Genomic DNA, 25,661 nt, shown 5'->3' on the forward strand with positions numbered 1-25,661 from the left:
TTTAGTTTAGATAATGTGTGATTCCTGGTAATGAGTGATTCCCGCCACGTCAGCAATTTGGGAATACAACCAGGAATCAGAAAACCTTGAAAGCCTAAGGTTTTCTAGGATTTCGGGGTTATCATATTATTTTTTCCAAAATTACCCACCCTTTCCTATCCTCGCCTGGCACTCATGTGGTGATACTGATCATTGATAACCTTGGATTTTGGTGCTCATCGACGCGGACTTCGGGAACGTGGCCAGGTTCGCGGAGGTGGTGATACTGATCGCGTCGTGCTACGACTTGCAGGGGGTGGCGGAGCACACGTACAGGCCGCCGACAAGGGATTCGGGGAAGAAGAGAATCCCTGAATCCCTTGGCGGAGCACACAACGGGGTCATCGCCGGCTCCGCCAAAGCCATCTGCCATTGATGGCCCCCTTGGCGGACTCCACCCCCCAGCTCTGCGCCAGATTCAACACCTGAGAAATAACGAGCGGCACCGCCAGTGGCAACCCAGCGTCGACGACGACGAGAGGGTTGTTGGTGACGAAGCTCACGATCCCGTCGAGGAGCCCGCTGAGATCGAAGTCCGGGAAGGGGGAGAAGCTGCCGAAGGTCTGGTTTAGCGCTTCCTCATAGGTCAAGGCTCTGGTGAGCCCTCCGGCGCCGAGAACGGACGAGAGGGCGGCGAGGTTACGGATCCTGAGGGGTAGAAGCGACCGTCTGGCCTCGACCCTTTTTCCGGGGGAGGAGGAAGAGGAAGCGGCCTTGTGGAGCGAGGCTAATGGAGTGAGGCCTATAGCATTTAGAACTTCCATGGCATCACTCTCATGATTGGAGTTCGGAAATAACGACAGGGAAGAAGAGAAGTCACGGGAGAGAAGAGATAAAAAGATTTTCATTCAATTAAATTAATTCAAAAAGTTAAAGGATAAATTAGTAAATGTAAAACTAAGTAATTGCATAATCTCAGTTGAACCAAACACCTAATAAGTTATGTTGTATTTCCCATAACCTTAATTATGTGATTACCTGGTAATCACATAACCAAGGTTATAAATGATGACTTGAACCAAACGCATCTTCATGGTACTACGTTGACTTTGTCATCTTTATAAGGTCATCCAATATTAAATTGAGTACTTTACCTTTGAAGACAAACTCTCCGTCTTTCTCCGCTCGTGGGTATTTGGATTGAAACCCCTAACTTAGGTTTTTAATCAAATTCAATGTCAACGCATGCCCCACTAGAGGATTGAATCGTGGTGCTCTTGGATATTCGTGTAATGCTTTACTTTTTCAAGCCAAGTCTAAAATGAATCAAACGATTAAAATAGTTGTTGGAATTTGACTTGATTTACAAACTTGAATTTAATTTTTTTTTAAATGTTATCGTGCTCTAATTTCAAATTTGTCTGAATCTTTTATATTTATAAAACTTATTTAGTTGGTTTATGAGTTTGATTTTAAATGTTTGTTTGTTTATTTACTATACATCAGTATCAGTTTATAAGAACAAACTTGGTTTTCTTCGTATTATTCAAATGAACAATGTAAAAGCCCAAAGGATGAGATGAATGAAAACACACACACACACACAAAAGAAGAAGAAGACGACTGTGAACCTTACACAGCCACAACTCATGGATTTCATGACTTTCTTCCTCCTCATACTTTATTTTGTTTTTCATTTTCTCCTTTAAATTGAACACAAAAAAATACTAAATTCAGTTAGTCCCGGATGACTGTCCGATTTCATGGAATTCTTCCATTGACCATTAGAATAAATTGGGGAGCACTCACCCCGATAACTTCTTTAAACTGAACAGAGAAAGAGACCCTATAAATAAATGATCAGATCGAAATGCAGGCATGGCATAGTTTAGTGGATCACTGAAACATCCCACCAAAAATGCTCATCCTACTCACTGCGTGCCAATCAGTTTCTCCATCATTTTTCTTTAATATTATTATTATTTATTTTTGTTGCTAACTTTTTGAGTGATCAATGGCGCATGCCATCTTTATCTCTTGCTCCACTAGCAAATGGAGGGCGTTTGGCTTTTGTTAGCTACCATGATGGAGCCACCCACAGACCTCCGCCCCCAAGCACATGCCCCACGCTAGGGACTAGGGAGGCAAATGCTTCATTTTCCCTTTCATTAATTTAAGAGAAGTTGTTGGAATGTATTTGTTGCGAGGTCCATATTATTTATTACTTATTTATTTACTTATTTGATATTTGTTTTTAGAAAAATATACAAATGCTTAATTGATTGATTTATTTATCCATTCTTTCCAAATTCTTATTATTCTATCAATCCTACTTAAGCAATAAGCATAATTATCTAAATCCATGAGTTGACTTCAATGTGGGACGTGCATTTAAGCAACTAAAATTCATAGCTGGTATTTAGGTATGATTACTATAATAGATTATGAGATCGATTAATATAATAATTTTAATTAAGTTAAAGTAATTTTAAATGGATATAATAATGATAAAGTAATTATAATTCAGTGAAAATTAAGACGCTGTTTTAGTAAATCATGCAAAATATTTATTTAATAAAGATTTAATTAATTAATTAATTAATTATATACTTCGGATAAATAATTTTTGGGAATTTATGAAAAGAGCCACTGCAACAGACAGACAAACAGAAGCGCGCAAGCAAAAGAGGGACTGAGGGAGAGAGGATGATTTGGAAGCGAGGCCAGTAGAAGAGGGGGAAGAGGACAGAGCGCTCGTGCCGCGTCGCTCCAAAAGAGGGGAAAAGGAGAGCTCGCAAATCGCCCACGGGATTCGGCCGACCGATCGAGCTCGCACTCAAAGCAATGCCTGCGATGCACCCACCTCGATGCCTCTCTCTCTTCTTCCTCTAGTCACTGCTGCACGACGGCGCCCGGGCCTCCCCTGCTCTGGAGAAAAAGGAACGAACGGTGGGAGAGAGGCGGCGAGATGGAAAAGACGTGGTTTTTCCAGGTCTAGTTGCCGCGGCGGTGGATCTGGAACTTAGATCTGTGGACTTACTTGAAGCTGTAACGTTGGAAGCTCGTTTGGTTTCCCGCGTTTCTCATATCGGTACTTCCACATTTCCTCCTTGATTTGCACCCTGATCGAAGTTTTCACCTTGGAACTTAAAACGTTTCCTTTTTGATAATTCATCCCCTAGGAATCTTCGACGGGAGATATCTGACAAAAAGGAGAAATTTTGGAGTGGTTTCATTGCAGGTATTGTGATCTGTAGACTGTAGCACGGATTCTGAAGTTTAGTTTTAATTATTGTCTGTCTAAGTTTGTTCCTTGTCCTCTTCGGTAGACGGGTGGCATCCTAAGTCGTCGCCATGTGCTATTGCGTCTGTTAAACTTCATTTCCTTTCCTTTGTTGCGTGGAACAACCTACATTTAGGTTTTCTCCGTCCTAACCGACTCCAAAATGGCGAGTTGGGAGCAGTTGGGAGAGCTGTCGAACGTGGCCCAGCTGACGGGTCTCGACGCCGTCCGTTTGATCGGGTTGATTGGGCAGGCGGCGGCTACTGCACGGATGCACAAGAAGAATTGCCGACAGTTCGCGCAGCATCTGAAGCTGATTGGTAATCTCTTGGATCAGCTGAAGATTTCGGAGCTGAGGAAGTACCCTGAAACCCGGGAGCCTCTCGAGCAGCTAGAAGATGCTCTTAGGAGGTCTTACATTCTCGTGGATAGTTGCCAAAACAGGAGTTATTTGTACCTTTTGGCAATGGGATGGAACATGGTCTACCAGTTTAGAAGAGCTCAGAATGAGATTGATCGATATCTTCGACTCGTTCCACTCATCACCCTCGTAGATAATGCTCGAGTCAGAGTAAGATTTTTTTTAATAAAAAAATAATAAAAAAAACTTGTTAATTCATCCATCTTTTGAAGTTTTCCTAGAATGCAATCTTTCGCTGTCATTTACTTCCCTTTATCGAAGACTTTACATTTAATAATTGCAAGATTGATTCAGTTTGAAGTATTGTCAAATGGTTTTGGTTACTTCTTCTCTGTTTTGATTTGATTTGCTGTTGCAGTTTCTTTTTAGCTCCTCTTTGTCTGCATTAATAGATTGAAGAGTTTACATTTAACAATTGCAAGTTTGATTCAGTTTGAAGTTTTTTCAAATGGTTTTGGTTGTATCTTTTCTGTTTTGATTTGACTTGCAGTTGGTAGAGCTAGCAGTTTGACTATCCTGTATACTTTTTTTTGGTAATCGATTTAGTAAACAGCAAAGTTTTTACCTGAGTAAAGAAATATGCCAGAATGTCTGTCATCAGCGGAAATGGCCACAAGTGAACAGAAACCCACCTGATAGTTTTTCTTGCAAATAACATGACCAGCGATCATTTTACCACAAGAAGTCTTGTTTTGAAACCATGTGGGGTTGTTTGTATTAAATGTTATCCTTCAATCGTTGTTGTTAATACTTGGGTATCCTTTTATTTCTTTTTGCCTCTCTACTTCAACTTCAATTAATATAACTTGTCTAACTATGTACTTTTCTTGTCTCTAAATGTTTTATAATATCTTAACTTATTTTCTGCCATTTTATCATTAGTTTAAGCACCAGGTTGTCTTCACATAGCAAGATTTTAATTTTCTCTTCTAGTGGTCGTGGACATTCAATTCTGGGATTAGAGATATTTTTACAGAATAACTTTGTATGGTGAAAATTTTACTCATGTTGGATAGGCTTTTGTCCGAAGTGTAAGTGAGCTTTGGTTTAGTTAAAGTGTCAAAGGATTCAATTATTCAATACAGAATTTCCTTTGTTTGGCAAGTTTAAATTTCATATATCCTAATTAAAAGTGGTTTTTTTTTGTTTTCATTCTAACCTGATTTAGGGTTTCATTGAGTAATTTCCGAGTTTTTTTTTTTTGAAGTTTATCTAGGACATTTTGGTGGATCTTTTGGGTTTTCTATAAAAACTTTTGAAGTTATCGTTGATCTTGGCATGTCAATGTCCTTTCTTATGATTCATGTAATATTTGCTTTTGTTCTTTCCCCTAGAGCTTCTTATTTCCTTTTTCATATGATAGGAAAGGCTTGATTCCATTGAGAGGGATGAGCGAGAATATACCTTGGATGAAGAAGATAGAAAAGTGCAAGATGTCATTTTGGATCGTGAACGATCAACAAATCCTTCCACAGTTCTCAAGAAATCTCTCTCTTGTTCTTATCCAAATGTGCCATTTGATGAAGCCCTTAAGAAAGAAAGGGAAAAGCTGCAAATGGAGCTTGAGAGATCGTGTGATATAGGTCAAAGTGAAATGATCCAACATTTGATAGGGGTAACACAAAATGTGGAAACAGCATTAGAAGAAAAAAGTGCACATCTTAAAAGTCCAAAGAAAGTTGAGCTAAAATATTCAGATCCCAATGATTACAAAGAGAAGTCCTTTGATGGGACAACTAGGTTGGTCTTGTTTTTCTATATGTATAGACATAATCGTAAATCCATAGAATACATCTTTCTTTAGAAGATGCTAATATATCTGCAGGCAACCTTACTACAGTTTTCATTTTTCATAACAAAGCACACTTGTACAATAATCCATCATTCCAGTGATTAAAATTTTCCACTCAAGGAATTAAAATTTCATTAGATTAGACAATCTGTATTTATAATGTCTATGTAGTTTACTTGAATTCCAATAGAAAAATAGTGATTTTCCTGCCTCAAATGATTCTACACTTCCATGATCTTGAGTATTAATTTATGAAATAGTTGTTTTCTAGAAAAGTTCAACTTTAGGGACTCATAATGTACTTATTCAAAGAGTTATAGATTATCATATAAATTTTCAAATATAGCAAACCAAAGGAAAAGTTATTGTTCACTTTGTTCTCGGCTTACCACTTTTCCTTCAACCTCTTGTTTTTGTTACATCAGGCATACTCCTAAGGTAACAATTCTTTTTTGTTCTTTTGCTGATATTGCTGGTCAAAACATGTGTCTTTAAGTAAATTCAATTGTGTAATTCTTTGAAAAAATGGTCCACTGGCGACATGTCCATGTAATGGTGAGATTATCACATGATAAATAATTGCTAGGAAGGAATTTGATTCTAACTCACATGTGATTTACCTCGATTCAATGATAAAATAACGCTGCTGTCATTTTCTTCCCTAATTGTTGAATATTTTACCATGATTATATTTATGTGTTTCTCTAAAAGAAAGACATTTAGCCCAAGCAATGACAACCATGAGCAGTATAGAATTCTCCTATACCAATCTTTACATAGCACATGGTGTGACCAGCTTGGACAAGCTTCTATGGTGATCCATCCCATCATTGCTCACTGTATTCCCACCCACTCACATGTGAGATCCATCACCATTGTCTGAATAAATAGAGTTTGACCAACATCCCATCTTTTGTTTTAAGCATTTTCTTGGATTTTGTTGGAATGAATGTATGAGTTGAAGATATTAAAGCACTATCTCATACTTTATTCATATGAATTTTACTAACAGTAAGCTTTCTAGTTCATGATGTTTTGCAACGTAAATGTAAACTTCAGAATATGATAACAATTCTGAATTTTGTCTAGAAGGGCTTCACCAGATACATATGGTCACGATACACCTTCATACAAAGGATTTCATGGACATGAAGAATGGCATGCAGATTTACTGGGATGCTGTTCAGAGCCTTCATTATGTATGTGATTGTTCGTTTCATGCTTATGCTATTTTGTGAAGTTGCTTATTACAAAACACTGTTATGATTTACTATGTACTTGAATTCCTTGTAGCCAAATGAGTATGTTGCCATGTGGAAACAATTTTGTCAAGATTTAATTTTAAATTTGGTCATACTTATTTTTCCATTATAGATTCCTTGTCATGTTGAAAGTGTGTGATATATTTGTAGTTAGAAATGAAAATAAGGGATATTTTTGTTAAAACCTTAAAAAATCATGATAAACTTAACAATTGATCATAATTTTAACACTCGTCTCCATGCGTGCAATGTGGATCATGTGCACTAACTTAGTTATATATATTTTTTGAAATACTGACATTATCAGGGTCTGAAAGACGGCTTCCATTCGACCTTTGGGAAAAGTTGTTAGTCATTGAAATTTATCATTTGGAGTATGCAGTGAACCAATCAAATTTAACAACACAACTGCTCAATTTTAAGTGTTGCAAAGCTTGTCAAGATAGATTTTGAGTTATATATGCCTAGTAAAAGAAAGAAAAAGAATCCACAATGGTATTTGTTCTTTTTTTTCATAGACTCATTGGTGAATAGACCTCCAGATCATCTTAGTCAACTGATGCACTTTTGATGTTCTCCTTCCCTATTCTTTCGATATTACTGGACAGTAGCAGTCATCTGTTCCCTATATTTAGACATTTAATTTATGGGCTTCTTAAGTGAAGTGTTTTCCCCTCCCAAACAATCTACAGTATGCATACATGAGTGATCAGTTCCTCTTCATTTTAGGTCTCCTGCTACTCTATGTTACCAATTAATTTTTGTCAAATTGTCAAAATCAAGTGACGGATGGGGAGCTTTGGCGTAATAGTAAAGTTATTGTCGTGTGACTTGGTGGTCACGGGTTCCAGTCGCGCAAACAACTTCTTACAATGCAAGGTAAGGCCGCATATAATAGATTCTTCCCTAGGACCCCACATTAACGGGAGCTTTGTGTATCAGACTGCCCTTTCTCAAACTCAAGTGACCCATGATTTGCTAACCATTTCTGTTGATTTTCATTGTGGATTTTGTTTCTGTATAAGCTAAGATGTAAAATGGACACTAGTTTATCCATCTTAGGCAGGATTGAAAACTATTTCAAATATGGTTATAGATTTTACAAGATTATTTTTATACAGTTCTTTTCTAAAATTAGATAAAAATTATATTGCCTAATGATGTTTTGCAGGTTTGCGAACTTTATTCTATCCCTGCGGAACATTTTCACAGATTGCTAGTGTGGCAAAAGATAGACCAATTTGTAAGTTAGTTTTTTCCACAGCTAGTTTCTTGCCTAATCTTTCTGTTGGTAGTCAATATATATTTTGTAAAAATGAATAACAACCAAACAAACCTACATCTATTTAGAATTTTCTTTTGTTTGCCATTGTCATTTCAGATTAGAAACAATCAATTCTATGTTAGTTGACATCGTATATCTCTTGATTCTTGGACATAGACTGGAAAAAAACAATATCTGGTGTATTTATTAAAATATACAAGAAACTAGACCAATCTGCTTTAAAGTTTCAGATTCTTTGGGTAGCTAGATAATAGATATAATTCACTGGAAAGACTGCTTGTTCTTTTTACTGTTGCACTTCCTGCAGACAAATGCGTGTACTTAGCTAAATAAACAATAATTCATATTTGATATAAGGATGAACTGTCACAATCTTCATTGAGAGTTTGAATCTATTCAATTAGCATTATTGTCAAGGCCAATTTACATAATCACGAGAAACTCAGTTGGGAATAAGGATGACTATCAAGATAAGTGTTGAATATAGTTTACCTCAAAATGAATCTAGATATTTTGAAAGGAAAAATAATAGAGATGAAAAAAGATGATTAGCGCTATATTTTCCAAGAACAATAAGCTCTTCAAAGGGAATGAAGACGACTTCCATAAGATTCTTGCCGGCACTTTTTCAGTTTCTTATGAACTTGTTGGCAGATTCCATTTGGACAAAATTGTTCTGAATAATCTATGTTTAAACTATGTAATGATTAAAAAAGACCTCTAGCATTCGTTGGCTTTTTCTTCTTGCGGACAGGAACCTGGATGCTCGCAGTCCTCTTTTCAGTTTTGCTCTTAGTCATCTGTCGTGACTTTTACGGTGTAGGAAGCTTCCATTTTTGTAAAGTAGCAATTTCATATAAACTTCTCATTAGATATTCTGTTCATAGTCTGATAGAAATTTCTGACGTATACTAGCGTTGAACTGAGGCCTTGTTTCTTGTCAACAGCTTCTGCTGAAGCATGTAATGATTTGATGGCTTATACATTAGTATTATCGTGCTGTTGTTACACTTGCTGTGTACGAAGGAAGCTACGGAAAATGTTCAATATTACGGTAATCTGGCTTCCGTCATTCTGTCATGTTTACTTACAAAGTATACTGACTTCTGCAAAGTTTTTTAAAAATTTAAAAATTGATAATTTTTGTCTAAATAAATCTGGTAAGAAGTTATCTTGTATACCTTCAGATATTCATGTCAATGTAGTATGCATTGCTCAATGACTGCTATTGCATTATGAGACGGCAAACAGTGTTACAATCATTTGTTAAATAGGTGGTGCTATAATTCTAAACCTCGTAATTTTATGTTTGTTCACAATTTTTAAAGGCTTAACAATGCTTTCAGAAAAATAAAGAGGTGTAGAGAAGCCAAACTACTTTTCAGAGTTTGCTGATAAACTACTCTTTTACAATTAGGGAGGGCTTTGTGATGATTTCTTGTCTCATCTACTTTGCTGTTGCTGCGCCCTAGTTCAAGAATGGCGAGAAGTTGAGATTCGTGGAGCTCAAGGTAATGGCTCTTTACTTTTCATAATAAAAAATGGCTTTATAACCCAAAGTTAATGACCATTATTAGAAAATGACTTTATAACCCAAAGCTATTATGTGCAGCAAGTGTAGTTCAGCATTGCTATTTTCAAGTTTGGTTTACGGTTTTTATCATAGGTCAATATATGCTCATATAATGTTGATTCTAACAATGCAACAGGATATTTGTTTTCCTAAATTATATGTGGTATTAGAGCCTCCTTTCTAGAATTAAGATTTTGCAAAGCAAAATTCACCTTCAGAGTAGGTTGTTGGCGTTTTACTCATCCTTTGATTTCTTCACCTCACTTCTTAGTATCCTTGTTCTGTACTAGTGTCCATTGAACTCCTTTAACTCATGCATCAGCATGTCAGTGTTCTCACAGTAGTCAACAGATCGACAACTTGAGAAAATCCAGTTTCACCACTTGCAATGCTAGTCATGGTTCTTCCTTGCTTGTCATCCACATTTCACCAGCATCCTTTCACCATTATGCGTCTGCCTTCCCTCGTGTCATCCTGTAGATCTCACCAGCTTTGCTGATCTGTGATGCACCAACAGATCTCCAGCAAGCCTCACTCTTTATAAAGCTGTCCATCAGCGCAATTCCTCCATCCAATGGGATGCCTTAGCCGCAGAATTTGGCAATGGCCTACCATCATCATGTCTTATAGTTCAACATCTTCTTCCTGACCAGAGCAAAGCCAACATCTTATCCAAGATCAGCATACTTGAGCATCATGTCTTTCGTGTGTCTCTTGCTAGCGTCATCCTGCACACAGTCCACACGTCATCCGAGGTTTCTCTGTTTTTGGACTGCGGCTATAAATGGCCTGCTTCACCTTCAAGATTTCCAGACTTCCCAATTTTCAATCCAGTTGGTTGTTTATGGGCATTTTGTCTTGCACTCTTCTAATCGGAGCAAAATTTATTCCTTTCGATCATTCCAATCTTCTTTGGGTAATTAAGAAATAGTAATACCAATCTTCTTTGGGTAATTAAGACTAATTCTATATCTTCACTTCAGTTCTATGATAAACAATGCCACAGGGTATAGATAGATGCATTCCTGGGTCTTCAGCATAACACCCTTAAGAAGACAAAGTATGTAATGCTTAAAACGAACGAGTGGAGTCTTAGTTATATCCCTTGCGTACATGATTCATATCTAAAAAACTAAAAACTTAGCCTTCATTGAAAGAAATCCTTGCCATAGATTCTGCTGCATATCCATTGCTCACTTCTCAACAACAACAACAGAGCTCTATAGTTTGTCTCTCACTGGATGAATGTTTCTCCATGATGTCTAAGATTCTGTTTCTAACAAATTGCAAGCATTCTGTCTAATCTTCCTGACTGTTAAAGCTGTTCGTTACTCTGCAGGATCCTGGAAAACAAAAACAAGTCCACCAGCTTCTCAGTACATGGAATCCTAGGTATCAAGTTTCCGCTGATATATGTCTATCCTATGAACACTGCTACATCACTAGTTTTTTTTTTTTTCTTTCGAATACGAGTCTTCTTAACTTGACCGTTCCAGTTTACGAACTCTAATAGGTTGGCAGGATTGAGTAACCGTGTTGTGCAGGTATTTAACAATGCTACAGTTGTAAATGTTGGATCCATGAATTTATGTTTGCCATGGTTTGTTATCCTACAATTATAAACTGTTGCGCCCCAAATTTTCCTCGAGTATAGAGCAAAAGCATAAGATGATACAATAATGGTTGAACTAAGCGTGGTGGTCATGGCTTGACAACGTCAAGCTCACAACAACCACTTCTCTTGAATCATGCATTATGTGTGATGGCCTTTGTCAAGTATTGTGGCCAAGAACAAATAAGAACATAGTTGCAACTTGTTTATACTGATTCCGCATAGAGATGGAGCGGTTGAAACGGTCGCCGCGTACCTCGAGTTGGTTACTTGAAATATTCCAAAAGCTTAACCATTTTTAGAAATGGCACTTAAAATTTTAATTATGCTAGAAGTTTTTGTTAATCTTTTTTTCAAGTAAAAAAAAAATCCAAGTGTTAGGACACTCAATTAATCCCGGAGATGATAGGTCTTCCCCGGAAAGTACTAGTGAATCCACACCCAGCAACCAACTAGCTTGTCGAACATTATACACTTCATCCAATCCAACTTGATCAACGCATTGTCTAAACTGACATCCCAACCTCATTTGACGCATTCACCTCGATAGGCATGTTAGCACAATGCAGTTCAACCAGCCTACTTACCCTGTGTGACTTGGCTAGCCTCCAAGACAGGCAAGCTTAAAAGCCTACTTGATTGTCCAACTAATCCATCCAACACTTGGCCTGTGCACCCTGGCCCATTCAACTTGGTTGTCCAACTCGACCTACCTAAAGTTTACTGTCAGAGTAAAACATATCGCTCATCCCAAATGATCTAATATGGCCAATTCCATGATAAAATACAAAGAGATAAATCCCAATGAGATATTTTACTCCTGTTGAGAATTGATTCCGAGGCCTATTAAATAAATACCCATATAAAATATCAACTGCATCAATCCGAATCCGCGGAGGCAACTAAAGTCTAGTGTTGAAGCATGATGATCAAGTGTGTAAAGCCAACTACTATTTAGCAAGTTCAATGCACTACACGAATCTTGCCATTTTAGGAATTCTTGTCGGAGCAAAATGATTGCTAACTCGAGTCCCAACAATGCCACAGTGATTCTCTTCAAATCCTGGAATGTATTTACATGGTTACAAGGAAAAGAGAGAAGCCTGGAGAACATCAAATGTGGGAACGAAAGGCAAGCCTGTTTCCTCACTTCTTCAAGACTGACCAATAAACCATGAAGGGGCCTTCACCGTGAAACCCCCTATACAGCCTCAGGATTAAAATACCTGAAACCATCGACTGTATAGAGGGCTTCAAGCGGTTTGCAAGTGAATCCCTCAAGTTTGTTTCCTCGTTCCTCATAACAATCCGGCAGCAACATCATCGACCAAGGAATTGAAAAGCTCTGACTCAATCTCTATTCCTGCTTCGAATGCTTCAATTTCATAGTGAACCCAACCACCTAAATGCGTACTCATGTCTCGATTCACAAGTTCATCCACCATCCAGTCTCCAATGCTACTCCAATCTGAGATCTCCTTGTAGAGTTCATCTCCCAAACTTTTTGCAGCAACAGCTACCCCTTTCACCCATGATTGGAATCCTGACCGGAAATACTGACTGCATTTCCTGTCCAAGCATTCGTTCACAGAGTCGAATAATATCTTCCGCCTCATCCTCAGCCTTTTCTCCTCCGCTTCATTTGGTGTTGAGATTCTAGTCTCTTCCAGCTTGTGAAAAAGAATTGGATCAAGTATCTCGAAAGAATGGTCAAGTGGGCATGGTATCAGATCCTCAAATGTAAAGCCGGTGTTAATAATTATCTCTTTCACATATTCTAGTTCATGAGTGGATGAATTAGTATGACCACCGTTGCGGATTTCAGATACTAATTCTCCATCTCTATTTTCAGAAAATTGGGAAACTGAATTTGATAAATCAGCACAAAAAGTGGAACTTATTTTGTTTCCTGCAAAGAGAAAACTAAAATTGTTTACTTGTTGAAGAAAGCATCGAGTGTAAGCATTCTGATAGTACCATGAACACTGCTGCAGCTCAGCATAGAGTTCCAGGATAAAGGGCTCAGATCTTGGTGACCAATTTCGTCCACCTTGCTGTGAGATCCTGCTCTACTCATTTCCTGCAGTGACTCAAAAAGCTGTTCAATTGGAAAAGCAGAATGCTCAAACAAATGCATCGTAAATTTATCTAGTAATACTTGGAAGTATCGAAACATAAGAAAACTAGCATTTAACAGTTTGACGTAATCTAACTCACAAGTCTAAGCTAAGTATGTTGTTTGTTAACATATACTCTTGACTTTGTGTGCAATGTAACTGAAAAGGCTTTGCGTAGTCTAGAGTGGCATCCATACTTGGTTAACACAGGTCCAATACCTAATTTTGATAAAAGAAGAAATGGAAAGGCATAAAAAAAACTAAAATGACAGACCATTTCAAATTTCATCTCTTATAACTTATCAAAAAATTGATCTTCCCCCCAATTTCAATTTCCAAGTCAAACTATAATGAACAGCAAATCAGAATATAAAGCCATTACCAACAAATACTACAATCCAGACCTTTTCAGCAAAATTGTTCTTCAAAAACTCATTTAAATCGAACATTGGCACCAATTATTCACGTTACCAAAGTTTCCAGTTTTCTATCAACAGCTTTTAAGCTGACTTTACATCTTTTGGATCTGATCTTTTTGAAAGGTTAGTTAACAAAACCATCACTATGAAGGCTTTTACTGCCTCACACCAGAAATAATATGTACTTATGAATTTGGTTATCTTTTACCTCGTTATGTAAAGATGAGGGTTGAGAAAGAAGTGAGGAAAAAACACTAGAAACAAAGAAGGCTAAGGAGCCATGTTTTAAAAGCAGTCCTTGCTCACCATGTTTTACAAGTTATATGTGCTTCCATTACACATTCAAACTGAAGGTGATAAGTGTTAGCTCTTTAATGCATATGTCTTTATTCTTTAAATGGTTCACCAAACTATGATAAGCACTAGGTTAAAGAGAACTCAATATTTGTGATGAGGCAACACATGGAAAAGATAACTATTCCAATCTATTTTAAATTCAATAAAATCTTTTAAAAACACAACAAATTGAGAAGGGATGAGATCCCTGGCTACAAAAGATGGACAAATGCAATCAAATGATTTAACAAAGAAATTAGCTTGGGTCGGACTTTGACATGGAATTTAATTTCAGAAACACAAGCTAATAGACTCTGTTACCAGAGGAGCTGCAGACTCACTTGTACCCTGGTAGTATAAACTAAAAACCCACTTACTTGTTGTTATGATAATGATTGTAAATATAGCTAAATCCCTTTCTGAAGAAGAATAACAAACTTCACATTGACTTTGAAGGCTTTTGTAAAGATACTATAAGTTTTGGTTATGGCTACAAATTTGAAATTTCGGCATTATTTTGCATTTTTGTTATTCAATAGATGGTTTGTGTTAAAACCCTTATTTTTTGGTCCGAAGATAACCTTATGTTATGAATTACTTGTATTTGTTAAGTTTTACAACTATTTAAACAAGATTTTATGAATAATTGAAGAAATAACTATTTTAATACGAAGTGCTTATGCTAATGCATATAAGCAAAAATCATTAAAAAAAAACTTAAACATATAGTCTGGAGACTATATTTAGCTAGTGTGCACAGGCCCCAGATCTCCGAGGCAGAGACTTCATCAGTAACCAGATCATATATTGGGTAATCAGATACTGTATTGCTTGCTTATGTTTCTTAAAACTCTTGGTCAAAGGATCTTTTACGTATGGCAAAAAGGCACCTTTTAGCTAAGTTAAAATCACTGAAAAAAACATGGACAGTCTGAGACCAAATTAAGCTGGTGTGCTCAGGTCCTAGATCAAAAAAAAAAAAAATCCACCAGGTCTCCAGGCTAGATAAATCTTTATGCCACTGAACTTGTGAATTATGTTGATACTCACTAGAATAATTTTTTTTGTGAATCAAACTGTTTTTTTCTCGTAAAGAACAATTTTTTATGAACAAAAGCACGGCAGACAGTTGGTCCAAGTCAATGTTTGCTTAGTACTAAGTCCGTATATCTGCATTTCAAGATCCAGCCAAAAGATTTGGTCTCCAGGATTATTTTGCTCAAACTTAGACTTATAAAACTAGAACATTCTCATTTGTCAATAAATAAATGAACATAACATATTAATTATTATGAGATTCCAGATTGTGGTAGCTGTCAAAATTTATAATTAATTCATAAGATATTAAGAAATAAAAAAATTAAGCTTGCATAATGTGTGCAAATATATACATAAAGTCCTAATTTATGGATTATCCACACTCAGAAAAGATGAATGAGGATAATATAGTAACTCAACCAAAACAAAAAGGGGCACGTTCACATATGCCCAGCAACATGGGCACTAATATACAGATATTCAAGGGAATTTAATGCGGTTGAGGGATACAATAGATAGTTTTGTTGGTAGAAATCAAGCGTGCAATTTTTGATAATCTTTCTGGTAATTATCTTGAAGAGAATGGAGAAAGGAACATGGTTAAATAACTCATTAAGTTATTAGCAAAAAATTGTCTAGTTGACCCTCCTGATGAAAAAAAAAAACACCAACATGTTTAAATATTTTCAAACCCAATTTAAATCTCAAATTTCTCTTTGGAAAACAATAAGAAAATAAACAATGAAAAGACAGTGTCCATTGTGAGAATTTCCCTGTTACCAATATGTATCGACAAAAAATTACAGGTACTGGTTAATTAATGACAATATTCATCATTCAAATTTTCAAAAACTAGACTACTTTTGTTGCATAAGAAAGACACCATGAAAGGACTTAAGTGACAAAACATGATCATGTCAAATCCTTACTTCGAACAAATACTGGCAGGTTTTTCCAAATTAACAGCATCTGTAGTGTCCAATGATTTATTTTTCTCAAGCCATAAATTTACATGTTTGCGAAGAACATAGGCAAAAGAATAAATAGTAGCAGCATACCTGTAGCCTAAAGCTCATGTTGCCTTCTTCCATTTCGCTAGCTAATGAAACTGATTTCAAACTAACAGATGAAAATGAGGCTTTCTTTTTGCGCTCAGAACTATATTCATTAAAAGCAGAAGCCGAATCATCCACAATGGGTATGCATGCTGAAACACTACCTCGTTTAAGTAAATTAAAATAAGGTGATTGAGCACCTGTAGTTAAATCTTGCAACTTTCTTTCTAAAAGAATGCCTAGACAGTCCTGTTCTATAACATTCTGTTTTGAGTGGGGTAAGATTTGGTTGTCTGAATATACAACATCTTGACATTTCTTATCAGAATATTCATTCTTTTTGACCTGGTTTTCCACCTTGCTGCTGAAGGACAGTGATGAGCCCTTTGGCTTACTAATTTGTGAGGTGAATGTAAATGAAACAACATCTGTGCTCTTTTGCACATTATCATACCTGCATTTCAAATGTTCATCCAATACAAAATTATGCTGTACCAGGGTCCAAGATTTACCTGGGGGCACCTGAGCGATCCCATTAGAAAAACTTGTTTGGGAAGATGACTTTGTCTCTACCAAACTATTATGCTGTGAGAAGTTTTTGCAACCTGACGGCACTGCCTCTTTCTCGGAGTAATAAGTTCCTATTCCTTTCTTGTAACCCACTTTATTACTCACTGGAAACTCACTTCCAATCTTTCTCTTCTCAGATGACACATGTCCAATAACGTTTTTGGTCCCTTGCTGCTCTGTAACTGATGGCTGCAAAGTTAACTTGCCTTTACCAGACGGATACTTGTCCTTCTGATTACTTCTCTTCAGCACACTGTAACCATTAACAGAAGGAGCTCTCCTATCCTGGTTGTTGTTTTGGTCATCCAACAGACTATTAGCTGGCTTGTTTGAGCTGCACCCCTCATTATCTTTGCCTAATGTTGTGCTGCTCTTCAAGCTTGCTCCCTCCTTCCTCTGTGAGTTTACCTTTGCTTTAATTGGAAGCGAACCTGAGTTCTGATTTACTTTAGCACCTGAATACTGGGACTCATTTGAACTTCCATTCAATTGAGCACCTGTATCATCTTTCAGGCTCTTTGAACTCTTTAAGGTCCGTCCTCTGAGAGATGCAGGATCACCAGTCTTTGAAATTCCAACAGATGATTCTATCTGTTTTGATATATTCCTACGTGTTTCTATGATCCCTTTGGATTCACTATCCTTTAGTGATTTCAGAGGCATCCTGAAAGAATGAAGTCCACCCATGGTAGTACTGTGAAATTCTGGTTCAAGAATCTTTGCTGCAGCTTCAATTATATAAGATGCATTTCTAGGAGCGATGAGACCAGAATTTCTAACAGGAGAAAGTAATTTGTGGTGGGTAATTGATATAGTTTTAGCTCCTCTAGGAGGCAACATTTCTATTTGAAATTTCTCAATTGGGCTGCTCGGCATCCTCTGTAACTTTGTTTCTATTTTTCCAGAATAGATATTGTTTCTTGTAATCACATGATATACACTATCATTGGAGTAATATTCAGCATCTCTCTTCTGACTATTGTTACCCCAAAAAGAGCTTGAGTCATCTAAGAGTGGAGAATCAGGCTTAGAATTGCTAGAGGCTGGCATAGAGTCCAAACCCATAAGCTTGGCTACAACTCCTGGAGCTTTAAATCCACCTTCCTCTTGATCAGTTACCAAATTACCATAATAGTTACTGCCAACCTCGGTGCTTGCTTGCCCATCCGATTCATTTTGATCAACCTGCAAAAAAGAAAGCGCATTAAAAAGTAGATTTGTACCAACTTGAAAAAAGGACAGAGCAAAAGAGGTTTAAAGGCACCTGGTGGAGTTGTGGCTCTGACTTATTATAATCACACTTATTGCCCTTGGTTGTTTTTTCTGTAAGAAGAAGACAGTTTAAGTTGCAACAGGCTTGACTTCAACGTCCGAATAAACAAGCGAGCAAATACCAATGAGGAAAAAACAACATACCAGAACAAGCGTCTCCGTTGTAGAACAATTTCTTGCGTGATTTCCTGTTCCAATCAAACAAATGAAAGAAACCTCCACCCTCTGAGCCCATCTCGCGTAACCCCAGCGTCAAATGCTTCTAAAGCTCGATAACTAAACTACAACCTCGTAAACCTAACAAACAAAACAACAACCTTTAACATCAACTACATTAATCAAGAAAAAAAAAAGAAGAAGAATGTTAGACAAAACGCAAGCAGCGGAGGAGGCGAACCAGATCTTAAAACGGTAAAGAAATCAACTTTACACTACACTACAAGACCTCAATGATTTGGAGAGAGAACAAACCAGGAAGGCGAGCGAGGCAGCGAGATTGAAGCGAGGCACGGCATCCCCAAGCGAGTTTGTTCGAGTTTGAGCCGGGATTAGGGTTCTAAGGCGAGGACGGGAGAATGGGCTGGAGAGGTAGAAGGCGAGGGCAGGCATCGAGATTAGGGTCGTGCGATGGGCGTAGGAGGACGAGGAGGCAAGAAGAGCAGAAGAAGAGAGTGGGAAGCCATTAATGAGAAAAGGAAGCGACGTTGAAGCAAGTGGAGTGGGAATATTTAATTCGGAGATGGAGACGGATCCTTCACGAGTTTAAAATAGAAAATTCGCAGTTACACTAAATGAAATGGAAATAGTAATAAAATGGCGTTTCAGGGAAAAAAAAAAGGGGTAAAAATGTATAATAATAAATTTTAATAATTTTAAATGAGAAAAACTATCTTTAAAAGATTTTTAAATTGTTTTTTAAAAGTTTTAATTGAGGCTTTATAATTGCTAACGAGATAAACAATTCAACTAAAGCTAAAGATACATAATAGAACAATATAACTAATTTATTTTATTTTATTTTATTTTATTTTATGTTATTCATGACTTTTAAACATTAATAAATATGATAAGAAAGAAAATTAATATTGTGTGGAATGATTGGCAGGCAACCTAGCTTGTTGCGTAGGCAATGATGTGGATTGGCAGTCAGATTAAATTAATAAAATTGCAGCATTAAATTCCACGTTTAGAATCCTATTCCTTGAGAGGTGGACGTCACTGTCATGCAGCTCCAATAACTAACCGGACCAACTGTGATGAATAGGGTAGCATTGACGAATGGGGATGATTGATTAGAATACATGAAAATTTTCTAATGATAAATTAAAAAGGGGTTACAATGACCGGTTCAATATCATATGATTACATGTTCTATTTAAAAACAAATGTTTATAAATACATTATAACTAGGATGCATGGATGTTTAAATGACAATTTAAAACTTTTCACTATATCATAGTCCCTGAATGACCAACTCTTCTTTATGAGTTGCCAAGTCATAAGTTAAATGAGTTGATGATCATTTTATTGGTTTTTAATATTATTATTATTAGTTAATTAGAGGTGACCGATTTAATATAATAAGGTACAGATTAATTTTTGATAGATATATAGTTTCAGAAAAAATTTCTTCCATCCACTAGTTATTTAATTGTTATAAGTTGAATTCGTAATTTATTTTTTTCATGTAATATGAAAATAGACTGTGAGAAGCGCTTAGGATCAGTATAATCATCTTTTATTATATTATTATTATTATATAATCATCTATTATATTATTATTATTATTATTATTATTATTATTATCTCAGGGAAATAGTGCGATGGTTAGACATTTCAAACAACTAATCAAATATTTAAGAGTTGAATTTCAACTGCGATGTATTATAAAGAATTTTTTAGTGGAATAAACACTTGGATAGGCCTTCATAAAAATTTCTTGATTTATCCCGGTAATTGATAAAAAATTTTCATGAAATAGGATAAGTCATGTTTAGAATTGGTTAATTTGAAAAGTTAGATTTCTAAATTATTTTTTAAAATTATGGTCCTACAACTGTAGGATATACTTTTAAAAAAATTATTATTAAGAATATTCAAATAAAATTATCTCTTTTTATATTCATAGTTAATTATAATTTAAAATGATATATATTATAATTTATTTTTTAGTTGGTTAATCTGTCCGTAAAGATTTATCCTTTCTTTCCTGCAACAACAAATTAATATATTAAAATGGATTATTATTTCACTTCTGCAAGGTACTCATGTGTCAGAAATTCAGCTTTACTTTGGTTGCTAAAACAGCAGCGGGAAGAAAATAATCTTGTGCAAAATAACATTTGTCAGAGCGCGCGCCCTGCCGAAAGTTATTCGGCACAGTCCTTCGATATTTAAGTTACCGCTAAGCTAAAAGAATAATAAAAGAAAAAAGAAAAAAGAGATATTAGATTTAGATTTTTCATGTGGTCGTCGATTTTAATTATTATATATAATTAATTAATATCGTAAAATTCAAGGATGGTTAGATCTTAAAATTATAAATTGCAACGGTGAGAAATATTATGGGACAGTGACAATAATGGTCCCGGGTTACAAGGACCGTGGTTAATTATGATATATTCTTGCAAGGACTATTTCTAATTATGATATGTACCTGCAATGCAGGATTCTGTCCTCTAACTTACGAGGACCATAAAGGGTCAGACCCAACATAAAAGGTTTCAAGGGAGTTGAGCATAGAGTACAGAGGTCGAGAATAGCTAGCTCTAGCGGACTGCTTCTTAGACTTGGACACTAGAACGTGTTGAGTGCTGCTACAGTGTAGCTAAGTTAGTGTTTGGATGGTAAAGTTATTTCAGGTAAGGATTGATTTTTGTTGGATTCATGTTTTTAATTAAAAATGTCCTTTAAATTTAAGAGATTTGGTACTATGATTTTTTTTTTCAGAATTCATTATGAGACGATAAGACATTCGAGAGGAATAAAATCATGTTTTATATATTACTTTCTAGAAGACTGAGTCGCATGAGGGATTCATCAACTTCTTCCGAAAACTAGCAGTTGTTGTGTTTAAATTTGCTCAAAATATTACTTTTTAACCTATTATGATGGATGGAGGTTGTTAAGGTGGTTCATTTTGCCTATCGACTAAAGGAAATCAAATGTTAGGGAACGCTTCAAGTGCGTCATTTTGCTAAAAGCCTTTATTAATTAATATATTTTTAAGATGATTACGTATGGTAGTCATTACGGTGTAATTGAGTTGGTACTAGAGTGATAAAGTTACTTTGAAGACGGGTTAATTATTGTAATGCAATTTAGATGAATGTGTAAGAACCCCGGATAGATTTTGATATGGTCAACCAAGTTAAGTTAGGTGTTGTGTTTTGATCTATTATGTATAAGTGCGTATAAACTTAGGAACACAAGAAGTCAAGTGCAAGACATATCCGACGAGAAGGATGACACGGAAAGGGAATCGGCGAGCTCAGTGCATTGAATGAACAAGAAGTTGCGAAAGAGTACACCGATTGATGAGAATGACTCACGTGGCGTATTTGAGGAACTAGAAGCCGGGGAGGAAGCCTGCTCGAGGAGAAGGTCAGAGTTGGGTTCGGATGAACTCAACTTTGGCTAACCAGAGCATCGCCCAAAAGGAAGAGCGAGGAAAAGTTAACCTTTCTTGAAGGTTAATTGCTCAAGCTGACGGATGGAAGACGACCTCAAGGAACATGGAAGGTGCCCTCGTGCATTCATGGAAGGTGCCCTCGTGTCTTCATGGAAGGCTCCCTCAAGGAACATGAAAATCGCCCTCGCCCCTTCATGGAAGGCTCCCTCAAGCTGATTGGAGTCGCCTCTAGTAGCCGTTGAGAAGGATAAAGTCTTATCACTGGAGGATAAGTTCTATCCTCTTGGAGGTGGCTTGGACCTCCTTGGAGGTGCCTTGGACTTCCTTGGAGGCGCCTCCAAGCAACGAGCGTCAATGGATACTTTATCCCAAGAGGCTATAAAAAGCCCCCTGATGCTAGGAATTAAACACAACTTGATAACAACTTCTGCATTCAAATCCTAGTAAATTTTTGAGCTATCAAAGATTACAAGAGGCTTCTCTGCCTTTAGCAAAGGAGATTCTTTTTGAGTGGAGCTTTGCAACTGTCTTGGATTAACAACCATCTATAGGTTGTAACCAAGTAAAAATTCTAGCCTTCTCACTTACTACTTTTATAAGTTGTTATTTCTTTTAATGTTAATTGTTTATGCTTAGCGAACTTGTATTCTTGCTAAGTTTCAAGTAAGAGAAAATTCTAACTCTGGTTTCAAGACTATTCATCCCCCTTCTAACTGATTATTGTTATATGCAAAAGTTCTTATCCCAATCTTATTATAAAGCTTAAGACAATAATACTCACTAATCAATACCGTCGATGGGTTCCTAGAACTTCCATGCTTTGAAAAATATCAAACTTTTAAAATTTTTGAATGGTGTATGTAGTGATGTAGCTAGGATTTTCAACCAACGGGGGTCAATTCAATAAATTTAAAAAATTAATACAAACACAAAATTGAATTATTCAACTCTAAAAACTTGAATTTAAAAAATATATAAGCTAAAATTTTAAAAAATTCCAACATTAGTGAAAGTTGATTTTCACAATCCAAAAGTTTAAATTTCAAATTTAAGGAGCCAAAAATGAATTAAATTTAAAATTTTTGACTTTATACCTTGATTTTAGTTGAAACAATGATTCGTCGATACTCAGAGCTTATCTATGATTTAAAGTCGTAGAATCATTTGTAATATCTATTCCTTATAATATTTAGTATTCTTACATATGATACTTCCATTTTGATCTAAATAATCATTATAATTAACAATCTAATAAAATAACAGTACAATAAAAATGTTCAAAGACAATGGATTTTATTTGTTATCTTTGCCCTTTAAAAATTATTGTAATCGACACTATTGTTAAAAGTAAACTAAAACGACAACAGCTTCAAAACTATTGTCTTTAAGCATCATAGACAACAGTTCTACAATAATTTTAAACTATTATTTTTTAATATCAAAGATAATAATTTTGCTATATTTAAAAACTGTTGTCTGGATGCTTTTGACAACAATTAAATATCTTGATTAGAAAATATTTTGACAACAATTACAAATCATTGTCTTTGATTTTTTTTCATAATAGTTTATGACCGTTGTCTTTATTCAAGGGACGGATTTACATTAGGATCCGAGGGGGCCACGACCCTCCCCCAAACATATTTTTATATATTTTTTTTATTTTCGTAGTATATATATTATTTTACCACTTAAAAAAAAATATGTATTGTTGGTCTAATGGTAAGTTTTGTTTTTCTTTTTAACACACCTCTTGAGTTTGAATCCTTTGAGGATTAAATTTCAAAATTTTCTTCTTTATTTTTCATATTTCAACTAAATATGCATTTTACATTTTTAAGGTTTGGAGAGGTCATTATTTAAATGCGTTTAATAATTATTTTCGTCACTTAGTATATGACTCCCCTAAACCTAAAATCTTAGATCCATCCCTGTTTTTTCAATAATTAAAAACTCAAATTTTTATAAGACAAACTGTACACAACATTTATTTACAATACACAACATCTTTTACGAAATTACATCAATATCTTTAACCATTGTCTTTTACAATACATGTACAACATCTATTTACAATATTATTTTTACAACAAATTATCTTTTACACAGCTATTTTACAATAAATAACATCTTTTACAAAATTAGATGTACACATAATGCTTACACAATATCTTTTTACAACTCATAAGCTACTAAACCTAACTACATCTTTAGATTTCTTGGATGCTCAAAGCTAAAAAAAATAAATAATATTTACCATAAATGAATCAATAGCTGCTTAATCTATAGATTTAGTATACAAATTTACTTTATTGCAATAGTAAATATTATGATCCTGTCCGAATCGCCGAACCAAGGGACGTTGGGCACGTGGCACTCTCCTAGTCGATGGCACAGGCCTCCGAAGCTCCGGCGATCCTGCACAGAAGTCGGGCCGGGAAGGGGTTCCCGGCGGCGACCCTCCGACGCTCAAGTCAGGTAAGTAGTGGAAAAAGGAGCTCCCAATCTTGTAGAATGCGTACCTCCGGCGAAGTCTACGGTTCTTTATATAGGGCGATGAAAAAGCTCCTACACGCCTATCGAGGTGCGTGCGTATCCGCAGCCCATGCCTCGGTGTGTGCCTGTCAGAAAACTTACCTGACGCCATACTGCAACAGTCCCATCGTACCTTCGATGGCACAACAAGATACCCCGTTGTCAGACTAGGAGTATGGCTTAGTCATGTGACTTGACGGCTATCAGGAGATGTTCCTGTTCTCCTTTACCGCCGGCCGGGACGTACGTCCGGCCGGCTGGATGGAGAACATCGTCCGGACGGCACGCCCCTCACATCTCGCCTGTCGCTTGTGCTGAGATGCCGGGGAGACTTCCAGGCGAGTGACTTCCTCTCGGCTCTGAGACATTGTTTCATTGAGCGTCGGAACCCCAACCTGGTCAGGGCGCCTTTTACTACCGAATGTCCATTGGTCGGCCGATCGGCCTTATCCATTTCTTCCAAGTCCGGTCGGCTCACCCTTCTCCGGCGGGCTACTTGGCCATTTGACCTCCACGTGGCGTTGACCCCTCGTTAGGGGGTCCCAGGCTCTTACCACCGGATCACTTGCCTTCCCCTCGAGTCTAGTCGAAGGAGGCGAAGTCCGACTGACTGGACTGCCGATCTGACAGAACAACGATAATTGCATTGGGCCGCTCGGCCAGGTCTAATGATGCTCGCCCGTTCGGCGATATCTGATCCGTGCCTTGTGGTCTCTTGGACTCCATGTCCTATGCTCTCCCCTACTATTCATCATGTGCACTGCGCACGGTAAGGGGAGCTCATTAAATGCGGCCAATATCCAGCTGACACGTGGCGATCATGCGTTTGTCAGAGTATGGCGGTGGCGTCACTTCCGATGGGACAACCGCCGTTTGAAATGGACGGCTGGATGATGACCTCGTTATCGACGACCTGGATCGGACGGTGGATGTTGCTCCCGGGCGGCGATATAAAGCCCGCGACTCCGTTTCCGCCGCCTTGTTGCTTCATCTTCCTCCGGCGCTCCTCTGCTCGTTTTTTTTTCTCCGGCGACCTCGCTCCTCAATTCTTCGGCAACCCCCCGGCCCCCGTCGATCATCTTTCTTGCTCGTAAGACCCTCCTTCTCGTTCCCAGCGTTTTCTTCTTTCTGTTAATCGTTTCCTTCAGTCGGTTTTCCTCCATTCCTTGCTTGAACCTTCCCTTTTGGTCCCGTATCCTTGTCTGTCGACCATGACTAGCACCTCGCAGCCGACCGGCGGTGCTCCGGGTCTTTGGTATTCGAACATGGAAAGCCGGTTCGACGAGGAGGACGCCTTGCGCCTCACTCGAGCCTATGACCTGCCGATCGACCACCAAATAGTGTTAGCCACACCCGTCCGACACTGTTGTTTTCTTTCGAGACCAATTTCTGGCCGGACTGCGTTTTCCACCCCACAAGTTTTTCTTAGAAGTTTGCAATTATTTCCGCGTTCCGCTCGGCCAGGTTGTTCCCAACTCTAT

At 37.1% G+C, this 25,661-nt stretch overlaps 3 protein-coding genes across 5 annotated transcripts; 1 reads left to right on the top strand and 2 right to left on the bottom strand.

The window, feature by feature from the left end:
- Positions 1–380: 380 nt before the first annotated feature.
- On the bottom strand, positions 381–803 carry LOC122022873 (rhodanese-like domain-containing protein 4, chloroplastic). Its single transcript, XM_042580986.1, has one exon. It carries the CDS (start codon positions 801–803, stop codon positions 381–383), a length of 423 nt encoding a protein of 140 aa, XP_042436920.1.
- Positions 804–2,622: 1,819 nt separating this feature from the next.
- LOC122023664 (cell number regulator 13-like) lies at positions 2,623–11,211 on the top strand. 3 transcript variants are annotated; one of them, XM_042581913.1, is made up of 9 exons: positions 2,623–3,070; positions 3,162–3,220; positions 3,309–3,833; positions 5,047–5,423; positions 6,565–6,674; positions 7,909–7,980; positions 8,970–9,076; positions 9,440–9,533; positions 10,935–11,211. In XM_042581913.1, the coding sequence occupies exons 3-9, from the start codon at positions 3,426–3,428 to the stop codon at positions 10,985–10,987; spliced, it is 1,221 nt and encodes a 406-aa protein (XP_042437847.1). In that variant the 5' UTR covers positions 2,623–3,070; positions 3,162–3,220; positions 3,309–3,425; the 3' UTR covers positions 10,988–11,211. The 3 variants fall into 3 exon arrangements, with proteins under 3 accessions (XP_042437847.1, XP_042437849.1, XP_042437848.1); XM_042581915.1 differs by having other exon boundaries at positions 6,568–6,674; XM_042581914.1 differs by having other exon boundaries at positions 3,399–3,833.
- Positions 11,212–12,195: 984 nt separating this feature from the next.
- LOC122023537 lies at positions 12,196–18,726 on the bottom strand. The gene is made up of 6 exons (XM_042581678.1): positions 18,486–18,726; positions 18,159–18,311; positions 18,007–18,065; positions 16,176–17,927; positions 13,185–13,287; positions 12,196–13,116 (listed from the first exon to the last, which is right to left on the bottom strand). The coding sequence occupies exons 2-6, from the start codon at positions 18,247–18,249 to the stop codon at positions 12,506–12,508; spliced, it is 2,616 nt and encodes an 871-aa protein (XP_042437612.1). The 5' UTR covers positions 18,250–18,311; positions 18,486–18,726; the 3' UTR covers positions 12,196–12,505.
- Positions 18,727–25,661: the final 6,935 nt, after the last annotated feature.

This window comes from Zingiber officinale, chromosome 9B, assembly GCF_018446385.1.
Source record: "Zingiber officinale cultivar Zhangliang chromosome 9B, Zo_v1.1, whole genome shotgun sequence".
NCBI classification, from domain to species: domain Eukaryota; kingdom Viridiplantae; phylum Streptophyta; class Magnoliopsida; order Zingiberales; family Zingiberaceae; genus Zingiber; species Zingiber officinale.

Coding starts and splice junctions, on each gene's coding strand:
- LOC122022873 (XM_042580986.1), bottom strand. CDS start 803: ATGGAAGTTCTAAATGCTATAGGCCTCACTCCATTAGCCTCGCTCCAC.
- LOC122023664 (XM_042581913.1), top strand. CDS start 3,426: ATGGCGAGTTGGGAGCAGTTGGGAGAGCTGTCGAACGTGGCCCAGCTG. Junction 6,675..7,908: donor CTGTTCAGAGCCTTCATTAT/GTATGTGATTGT, acceptor GATGTTTTGCAG/GTTTGCGAACTTTATTCTAT. Junction 9,534..10,934: donor TGAGATTCGTGGAGCTCAAG/GTAATGGCTCTT, acceptor GTTACTCTGCAG/GATCCTGGAAAACAAAAACA.
- LOC122023537 (XM_042581678.1), bottom strand. CDS start 18,249: ATGGGCTCAGAGGGTGGAGGTTTCTTTCATTTGTTTGATTGGAACAGG. Junction 17,928..18,006: donor CAGAGCCACAACTCCACCAG/GTGCCTTTAAAC, acceptor TCTTTTTTGCAG/GTTGATCAAAATGAATCGGA. Junction 13,117..13,184: donor GAGCTGCAGCAGTGTTCATG/GTACTATCAGAA, acceptor TTCTCTTTGCAG/GAAACAAAATAAGTTCCACT.